General features: G+C 48.2%; 1 protein-coding gene across 1 annotated transcript; it reads right to left on the bottom strand.

Annotated features, from left to right (window-relative positions):
- Positions 1-2,912: 2,912 nt before the first annotated feature.
- Positions 2,913-5,100, bottom strand: LOC140126012 (E3 ubiquitin/ISG15 ligase TRIM25-like). The gene has a single exon (XM_072145058.1). It carries the CDS (start codon positions 5,064-5,066, stop codon positions 3,240-3,242), a length of 1,827 nt encoding a protein of 608 aa, XP_072001159.1. The 5' UTR covers positions 5,067-5,100; the 3' UTR covers positions 2,913-3,239.
- Positions 5,101-10,202: the final 5,102 nt, after the last annotated feature.

Genomic DNA, 10,202 nt, shown 5'->3' with positions numbered 1-10,202 from the left:
CTTTTTGGCAGCGTTTGACTGAATCTGTGCAAGAACGGCTTGTGATGTGGAGCATTCCTGCGCATCCAGGGGTTCCAGGGACTGGAATGGAGGATCTTCATGGATGGATTCATCATCCGATGGAGGCGCAGACACCCCGGACGCTGCTTTTTGCAATTTAGCCGTCCTCCTCCGGTTACCCATGGCGTCTGGACAGGGGGGCCAGTGATAAACAATCGAGGAGCCTAGCGTCCAGTAATTAGCAGAGATACAGTCTAAACCCACGTGGAGTATTGCAGCGGCACTGCAAGGGTTAATATAGAACAAAACCCAGGAGCAGGGGATCACTGGGAGTATGGTGGGCTGTACAGCTTGGGGTCCCCAGGTGAGAGGAGGGCAGCAGCAGGGGAATTACTTCCCTACCTTGTTCCTGGCTGCAGTCCGGCAGTGACAGGGTTAACCCTGCGCGCCTAGGCCCCAGGCAGCGCAGGGGAGTCCAGCAAGATGGCGCCTCCGGCCGGATACAGGGCTGGCTGGAGCGCTGCCACGATCCCCTGACAGGGCAGGTCAGCAGCACAGCGGGTCGGCGGCACAGCACGGGGGGGGGGGGGGGGTTCCCTCCCCCGGTATTCAACACCTCTCCGGTGTACAGCCGCGATGTCGGGCGGCTATGGTCCCGCCGCCGCGCGGGACACGTGGGAGGCCGCAGGAGCTGAAGTGCTGGAGGGGACCGCACGGAGCCGGTGACCGCCGCGATACCGCCACCGGAGTATGGGGGCAAGTACCCGCGGCACCGGGGAGCAGACTGGAGGGGGTACAGGTAAGGATGGCTGCCTGGGAAGGGTGATAGGGTGCCAGGTCCCGGGAGCTCCGCGGTGCACGTCCTCCTAGGTCGGCATCAGGCCACGCCCCCCCGAATATGTGTTTAGTTATAACTATACATCAATGAATTCCGAGGGGGCACTGTCTCCGGTGACAGGGCTTTTTCACTATGAGAACTGTCAATCTGTGGAATAGCCGAGCTCAGGCGCTGGTCACAGCAGAGAGTTCACAGCAGGGACAGCAGAGAGTTCAGGTGCTGGTCACAGCAGGGACAGCAGAGAGCTCAGGAGCAGAGCACAACAGGGACAGCAGAGAGCTCAGGTGCTGGTGACAGCAGAGAGCTCAGGTGCTGGTCACAGCAGGGAGCTCAGGTGCTGGTCACAGCAGGGACAGCAGAGACAGCAGAGAGCTCAGGCGCTGGTCACAGCAGGGACTGCAGAGAGATGAGGAGCAGAGCACAGCAGGGACAGCAGAGAGCTCAGGTGCTAGTCACAGCAGGGACAGCAGAGAGCTCAGGTGCTGGTCACAGCAGGGACAGCAGAGAGCTCAGGTGCTGGTCACAGCAGGGACAGCAGAGAGCTGAGGAGCAGAGCAGGGACAGCAGAGAGACCTCCAATTCAGCGGAGCTCAGGGATGTAAATAAAGAAGCATGGAGAGTCTGCACACAGTAGCGAATCACATCAGGGATTTTGTTCAAGGTAATAAGGCAATAAAGGCACATGGGCAACTCTTTTAAAAGAGTGGCCAACCCCTTTTACCCCTTCAAGACGCAGCCAGTTCGTACCTGAAGGCTCAGTCCCATTTGGCTTACGTCACTTTATTTGGTTATAACTTTATACATATAATATTTCATGTTCGTCATAAGTTTTGGTTGATATGTTGTGCATTTATTTATTTAAAAAAAAAATACAATTTGTTGGAAATTTTAAAAAATTCTAAATAATCTCTTTTTCAGATTAGTTAGTTTGACCTCCCAAATTAATTACTAACATTTCCCATGTGTCTGTTTTATGTTTTTATCTTTTTTTTAAATCTCTTCATATTATTATGACGTCACACAACTTACACATTTTATTAAAGGGGACCAGTCACCCATAAAAAAACGCACTAGGAGCTGCTTACTCCTTACATTACATTTTTAGCAATGATAAACTGCTAGATTTATCGGAACCCTCCGATGGCCACATAGTAGGAACATTAGGCCACATTAGGAACACTGGGCTGAGCTTACAACGGTCCGGCGTATTCATGAGAGGGTGGTCCGAGGAGCTGCTTCTTCTCCAGAGCGTCCCTCCCACTCCATAGACGGGTGGTGATTGCCAGGCTTCATAGGGCAGTCACCACCCCTAGTCCCGCCCCTCATGCATACACCCGACCACTGTGAGCTCGTTCCGGCGTTCTGAAGGTACGGCGCTGAAGTGTCTGCTAGCGTTATCAGAGGGTTCCGATTGAAGTATGGTGGCTTTGTAGTTTAGGGTGCCGCCATGTGTAGTACAAGATTCTGTTGGGGGTGTGCCACGGCCCGATCGCATATGCATTCTATAGAAACGCTAGAACGATATACGATCGCCCAAAAATGTGCATGAAATATACGGCAGCCGTTATACGGCAGGATCTTGTTATCAGGATCAGGCCATGTTCACATGGTATACAGGACGTATACAAGGTCTTTTGTTTGCAGCCAGTGTATCTTGCACGGGTAAGTTCTGCTCATACGCCAATGACCGATGGACGTAATTGCCCGGGATGCAATGACAGCTAGGAATATGCACAGGGCCATGAAATTCACAGCCGTGTGTACGAGGCCATAGAAGCCAATGAGGACTGGTGTCAGCTGTAGAAAATAGCAAGCACAAGTACTCATTTCCTCGTCATGAGCAGGTAGCCTAAGGCCCCTTCCACACTAGCGAGTGTGATGCGATGAACTCGCATCACACTCGCAATGCAAGCTGCCGGGAACGCACGGCCCGAACGCTGCACCGCGGGAGTGAACTGACATGCTGAGTTCACTCCCGCGGTGCAGCGTTCGGGCCGTGCGTTCCCGGCAGCTTGCGTTGCGAGTGTGATGCGAGTTCATCGCATCACACTCGCTAGTGTGGAAGGGGCCTAAGGGTGCGACCACACGTTCCTATCCAAACCAGGAATGGAATAAACGTAGGAGGAGGATCAGGTTCTAATATATAAACATCATATAATTCAAAGTAGATAAGCTGCAACAGATATGGTGGACATTCTGGTCCCGAATCCTAAGTTACCAGACTACAGTGCCAAATTCTTTCCCCTTATGTTACCAGTTCCTGGGCAATCAGACTGGGGACTTTCAAGCCCAACCTTAATCAACCCTAGTTGTCTGTAAAAGGGGTTCTCTTGGGCAATTATTTTGTAAGAGCCTTGAACAATTGGAGAATTTTCTGTCTTGTTGATGGGCCAGTCCAGGCCTACCTTTGATGATGGTCCCTCAGAGCTGGAGCTTCCATGGAAATTGTCAAGGAACCTTTCCCTACACATAACACAGCATGAAGGGGCTCGGTGAAGGTGGTGGTGAAGCTGTGTAAGTGCCTGATGGGGTCACACAGCTCATAGAAGGACAACTCCCCCGCCTCATAATCCAGACAGATCCGGACTCTATCACAGGAGATCTGGTGAGCTAATTGGATCTCTACATTGTCATTTCTCACCAAATATTGATCATTAAACCACAGCCGTCTACACAAACCCCAGGACTTGTTATTATCTCCAATGAGTGACTGACGCCCCCTCCTGTCTATACTGGGGTAACACATCCCAACTCTCCACAATACTGATCCACTGATCTCCACATCCCAGTAATGTCGTCCTGAGGTAAATCCCCGGCTGCTCATCACCTGATAATTCCTGAACCTCACTGGTGTTTCTGGACGGTTCTGGGTTATTGTTGTCCTGGTTGCAGTTTTCAGGTCTTCTGATATAATGATATTATTATGAGCCGTGCTTACATCCAGTGATATGACTGCAGGACCCTCCCCATAGATCCCTCCATCTCCTGAAGATATTACCTTCCCCCCAACATATTTATTTCTGAATCGGGGGCTGGGCGGTTGTGGCCTTATGTCCCCCGGTTTTGCAGGTGAGATGGTCTGCAGATAAGTCATTATATCAGACAAACCCTCATGTAACAGCCTTGTAATTACATCCACATCTACATCATGTGTCTCATCATGTCCTCCTGTGTCCTCATCACCTCCATCATGTCCCCCTGTGTCCTCATCACCTCCATCATGTCCTCCTGTGTCCTCCTCATGTCCATCATGTCCTCCTGTGTCCTCATCACCTCCCCCCTCCTCAGGATCACACAAGTCACCTGTGTCTGGTTCCTGTAACACAGTCAGTGGATCAGTCATGTTACACAGCTCCTCAATGTCCTTCATCTTCCTGGACAGCTCGTCCTTCTTTATCTCCAGCTTCCGGATCAGAGCAGACAGTGATAATGACACCTGTTCTTCCTGTCTAGAGATCTCAGACAGAACTTTCTTCTCTAGGTCTTCCAATTGTCTCCTCTTCTTTGGGTCATCTAACCCTTTCTTGAGGTCTATAAACAGGGCAGTGACTCTCTCCGCTTCTCCAGATGCTTTCTCTAGAGCTTTTCTCCATCGTTCCTCCAGACTCTGGACTCTTTCCTCAGTCTCCTCTCTCTTTGTGGTCAGTTTCTGTAGAACATCTCTCATTTTGTTCTTCTTCTTCTGATAAGCCGCATCCAGCATCTCCACTTTGTGTCCTCGATGTTCTCCATCCACACTGCAGGACACACAGATACAAGCCTTGTCCTCCTTGCAGTAATATTCCAGGATCTTCTTATGGACAGGACATTTCCGGTTCTCCAGGGAAGTGCTGGGATCAGTCAGGACGTGTTCTGGTCCCTTGCTGTGGACTCTCAGATGATCATCACACAGAGAAGCCTCACAGTGTAGACAGGACTTCACCGCAGGTACAGGAGAGTGAATGCAGTAAGTGCAGCAGATCCCGGTGACCTCCTCCTGATGCGGCTCAGTAAACAGGAAACGTTCTGCTATATTTCGTAGAGTTATGTTCCTCTGCAGTCCTGGACGCTCCTGAAACACTGCTCTACATTCAGGACAGGAATAAACTCCAGACTCGTCCTGTGTATTCAGGACCTGCTCAATACAGACCCGGCAGAAGTTGTGTCCACATCTCAGGGTTACAGGATCTGTATAGAGGCTCAGACAGATGGAGCAGAGCAGCTCCTCTCTCAGATCAGAAGACGCCATGGCTTCCAGAATGACAAGAATAGAAACTGAAAGTGTATGTTACAGGGCGTGTTTCGGCACATAGGATGTTGCATAATCTACTCCTGAAAGCTGTGTATTAACCACGTGATAGCAAGTTGTGAAGAAGTCTTGATGTCTTGTTATCGGTCTACATTTACGGAATGGAAGTTTATACTCTGTTCTTATAAGGCTAGTAGCACAAAACTGTCTGGCACAGGCCACGTGCTGCCACGTGCTGCAGTGGAGAGAACAGGAATCATAGTCAGGAAGCATCTTGTGACCACGATTTACAGACCAACCATGGTCATATGTCTCTAGACGGCAACCAGCTGTCACACGTTGTATAATTGCCTATTCTGCTCATAATGGTATACTGTCACTTATAGAATATTGCTCCAGCTCTGAGGGACCATCATCAAATATGATGGCTTGGACCTGGCCCAACAAAGATACAGAGCATCTTTGGTCACGAAGTGGAGGAAATAGCCCTGTGCGACTTTTTAGTAGTGAAAAGTCACAAAAACCTTCATTGTGCCTTTTTTTAGGCTTTTATATGCCAAAAATCCCTGAAAACCGATGATACATAATCCCGTCTCTACAAAAGTGTATGTTTGTGTGGGGGTTGGAGAGCTCAGGGTCAGGTATGCAACCAAATTCTTTAGCAGTTCACCTCCCCCTCACCCCTTTCCCTCCCTGTTAGGTCCCGCCTATATAACCATGTGACTTGGTACTTTGTGTATATATCAGGTCCTGGGAAATAAACTTAAGAAGGCTTTTGAGAGATATCCAAGGTGTGTGTGTTTCTCCACCGGTGTCCGCCCTCCCTATTACAACCTGAATCCCACTCTTGGACCGTTGTTAAACCGTGGTGTTGTCTGGTCATCTGGTGCCTGTCGGCGGCCGGGTTGCTGTGTCTGCAGGCCAGGTGGCTGGATGGCAGCATCGGCGGGGAGCTCTGTCGGCAGACTGTTGGTCAGGTGATTGGGGCAAGTGGTTTTGACATATGGGGGGTTGAGGTGCATGGCTGTGCTGTCAGGCGGATGGCTGCACCGTCGCTCGGGGGCCCTTATGTGCCGCGGGCCCCTGCTATGGCATTTGTTATGCCACTACCTCCAATATACAGCGTCCACTTGGGACCACCCAGCCTAAGACCCATCTTTGTAGCTTAGGCCTCCTGCACAAGATTGTAATTTTGATATGGCTGCAAAAAAACAGCTCTATTGGCTGTTTTTGCAGCCGTGAGTAAACAGTATTCCCCCTGAGTTTCGGCCGTGTAGCCACAAAAATGCCCATGTACAGACTGGGGGTCATTTATTAAGGGCTCCGCGGCCGCATTTTCGTTGGGTTCCCCGACTTTTTCCGTTTTGCACCGAATTCCGCCGTGATTTTGGCGCACATGATCGAATTGTGGCGCATCGGCGCCGGCTTTCACGCGGCAGAAATTGGGGGGGCGTGGCCGACGGAAAACCTGACGGATTTGGAAAAAACGCGGAATTTAAAAACGATTTGTGTCGCAAAATCAACAAAATGGAAAGCCTGGAAACCGTAGCTCGCCCGTTGGAATGTCACATGATTGTGTCACCTAGCAAATGTACCACAAATATGGACGACACACAGATGACACACTGTAGGGGACATTGGGGGTCATTTATTAAGGGCCCGATTCGCGTTTTCCCGACGTGTTACCCGAATATTTCCGTTTTGCGCCGCTTGTACTTAAATTGCCCCGGGATTTTGGCGCACGCGATCGGATTGTGGCGCATCGGCGCTGGCATGCGCGCGACGGAAATCGGGGGGCGTGGGCGAACGAAAACCCGACGTATTCGGAAAAACCGCCGCATTTAAAAACCGAAAATGTGTCGCATAAGGACCGCTTACCTTCACCTGATCCAGCTCGGTGCATTCCGGCGCGATGAGTTTACTTTCAGCGCAGCAGCGCCACCTGGTGGACAGCGGAAGAACTACCTTATTAAATCCCGGCCGGACCCGAATCCAGAGCGGAGAAGCCGCCGCTGGAACGCGAATGGACCGGGTAAGTAAATTTGCCCCATTTACTTACTTGTCCGGAGGAGTTCACAGAAAGTGCATTGTCCGTGTTTAATGGCATCTGCTGCGATTCACTAAGATCATGCGCCCGATATCCTGCATGTGTCGCTTCCCCGCTCAGTTCCGCCAGAGTTCACCTTCTTGTTCCCGGTGCATGCAAGTGCATTGGATTACGACACAATTTGAATGTTAAATCCCGCGCTCAGTCTGAATCAGTCGGATCGTCCGACGCCGTGCCCCCCCCCCCGATATCTGTCGCATGAAAGCCATCGCAGCCATGCCACTGTTCGATTGCGTGCGACACAATCCCCAGTTAAATACCTGCCCCAGTGACGCAAATCCCGAGAACACCGGAAAAACCAACGAAAGTGCGTCCGCGGATCCTTAGTAAATAAGCCCCTGTGTGTCATCCATTTTTTCCACAGCCCCATAGATTTCTGTGGGACAGCAGAGCTGCAAACACATCTCTGGGTTTTTTGAGACAGAGATGGCGTGGAGACGTTTTTAAAGGGGGATTATCGCAATTGCTGGCGGTTTGCTATCAATGGCGTTTATTTCAGGGCTTTGATGTCATAGAAGCTCTGATAAATGTCCCTTAAAGAGTTGAATGACAACATGCCCAATCAGTATCTCCCCAATATCTGCTATTGAAGGGGAGTCAGGGAGCCCCACATAATGATGAATGGCCAGTGTGTCAGAAATAAAATGGAGGAGGCTCTATCTCTCTCGCTACCTGAGGTAAAATCTAAAATACTGAAACCCTCAGACTTTCTTGGGTAATCTCAATCCTATCTCAAGGGTAAAATGTAGGAATTCTCTCTTTTTCTCTATCATTTTACCTCAAGATAAATGGAGAATATAGTCTATATCTCAGTTTACCTCAGATAAATATGGAGGAGATTCTATCTCTCTCAGGTTACCCTACATAAAATGGAGGTTTTTTACCTCACACAAAATGGTGGCGTCTCTCCCTCACTCTTCCTCAGGTATAATGAAGGAATCTTTCTCTTTTTTCTATCAATCCACCCACAGCTCCGTGCACCGAAGTATGAAACAGTTATTAGCACCAGAAGATGGCAAAATAAAAAAATAAAAAATTTTTCTGCAAGAGGTTTTCATTTTTGTAAATGTATGAAAACATTATAAAAACCTATACAAATTTGTTATCCCCCTGATCGTACAGACCCAAAGAATAAAGTAGACATGTCATTTGGGGCGCACAGTAAAAGCCGTAAAATCCAAACCCACAAGAAATTGGCGCAAATGCGTTTTTTTCACCATTTTCACTGCATTTGGATTTTTTTCCCGCTTCCCAGTATAGGACATGAAGTCACTATGAAGTCCAATTTGTTACGCAGAAAACAAGCCCTCACAGAGCTCTCTACATGGAAAAATAAAAAAAAGTTTTTGATGGTGGGTAGTGAAAAATGGAAATGAAAAAAACAAAAAAAGGACCAGGTCATTAAGGGGTTAACTAAACATGGGGAGAATAGATGTAAGCTCATACAGCCTCCATAGACACATAGGGGGTCTTTTACTAAGGGCCCGAATCGAGTTTTTACTGCGGGTTACCCACATTTTTCTTTTTTGCGACGATTTTGTCCTGAATTGCGCCGGGTTTTTGGCGCACGTGATCGGATTGTGGCGCATCGGCACCGGCATGCACGTGACGGAAATCGGGGCCGAGGCCGAACGAAAACCCGACGGATTCGGAGAAAACGCTGCATTTAAAAAAAAAAAAGTGTCACTGGACAAGTGCTTACCTGCACTCAGCCTGGCTTGGTGAACTTCAGTGCATTCCGATGAAATTCAGCGCAGTGACACCTGGTGGACATCGGGGGAACTGCCTTAGTGAATCACCAGAAGACCCGACCGGGTAAGTAAATCTGCCCCATATTGTAAAGGCTGTAGCTATGATTCCTGTTCAACCACGTTGGGCAGCCTAAGCTTGTCTCTATAGAAGGACAAGTAAGAGAAAGCTACCCCCAGCCTTCTATGTCCTTCATACACATTGGTGTGGGGGTTGATGCCATGTATTGTTAAGATTGTGTTAGTTTTATGGTGCTAAAAAAATTTTTCTGTGTGTGACACCTCCCTCTTTGCACATATCACTGACTTATTAAAGGAAATCCACCATTTGATTTCATGCATTATGAACCATACATACCACTGATGCAGAAACATATCTTGTTTAATCCCTGAGATGAGTGGTTTTGCTGAAAAAAAAACAATTATAACATTCAGGACCTTGGGAAAGCTGGGTTGGATGCAGCCAGTAGTTCATAAACACATTACACGGAGCTTCCTGAACTGTCCAGACAGGATTAATCAACCTGAGCTGGATGACTCATACACAGCAGCTGGGGGATGGTGTAGTGATTGATTATTTCTGCCTGTCAGGCACAACACAGTGGTGACATCATTCTCTGGTGCAGTGCATACTTAATGTGAGAGGAGAAGTGCCGGAGCTTCATTATCATAGTTTTATAATTGTTTTTTTCAGAAAAACCACTCAACTCAGGGATTAAACAAGATATGTTTATGCATAAGTGTCGCTACAGCATTCTCAAAGTATGTTTGCTTCATAATGCATGAAATCGAATAGTAGGTTTCGGATCTTGAAGCCACGTCTGATTTTGATGTGGTCGTATATTGAGGTGTAATACCCCTCCAGTCCTCAGGTGGCGCACGTCACGTTACAAGAAAGAACCAGAAAAGAAACTGAATATGAATGGCTTTATTATCAGAAGTTGCATATATACATATACATTACAGATAATGGTCTGTCAGGTGAAGCAGATTATATAACAAAGAAGTTTGGATAAAGCATGTGATAAAAGAACAACTTATATAAATGTACTACAATAAACAAAAGTTAATAAGAAACAAAAATGTAAAAAAAAAAATTGTATTATTTTTTTTGGATAACAAACGTCATAAAGTAATATTTAAAAGGGAACCTGTCAGCAGGTGTTCCCATATAGACTGCTGTTTGGGTTCAGTATTGTCCCTGGAGAGAAGTGTGATCAGACCTTGCAGCAGGATGGTGAAATTTGACCCCCCCCCCCCCCCCCCCCCCGAAAAAGTAGT

This window comes from Engystomops pustulosus, chromosome 4 (genome assembly GCF_040894005.1).
Source record: "Engystomops pustulosus chromosome 4, aEngPut4.maternal, whole genome shotgun sequence".
In the NCBI taxonomy this organism is placed as follows: Eukaryota; Metazoa; Chordata; class Amphibia; order Anura; family Leptodactylidae; genus Engystomops; species Engystomops pustulosus.
Note: the sequence above shows the minus strand (reverse complement) of the source record. Positions and strands in the feature narration are given on the sequence as shown.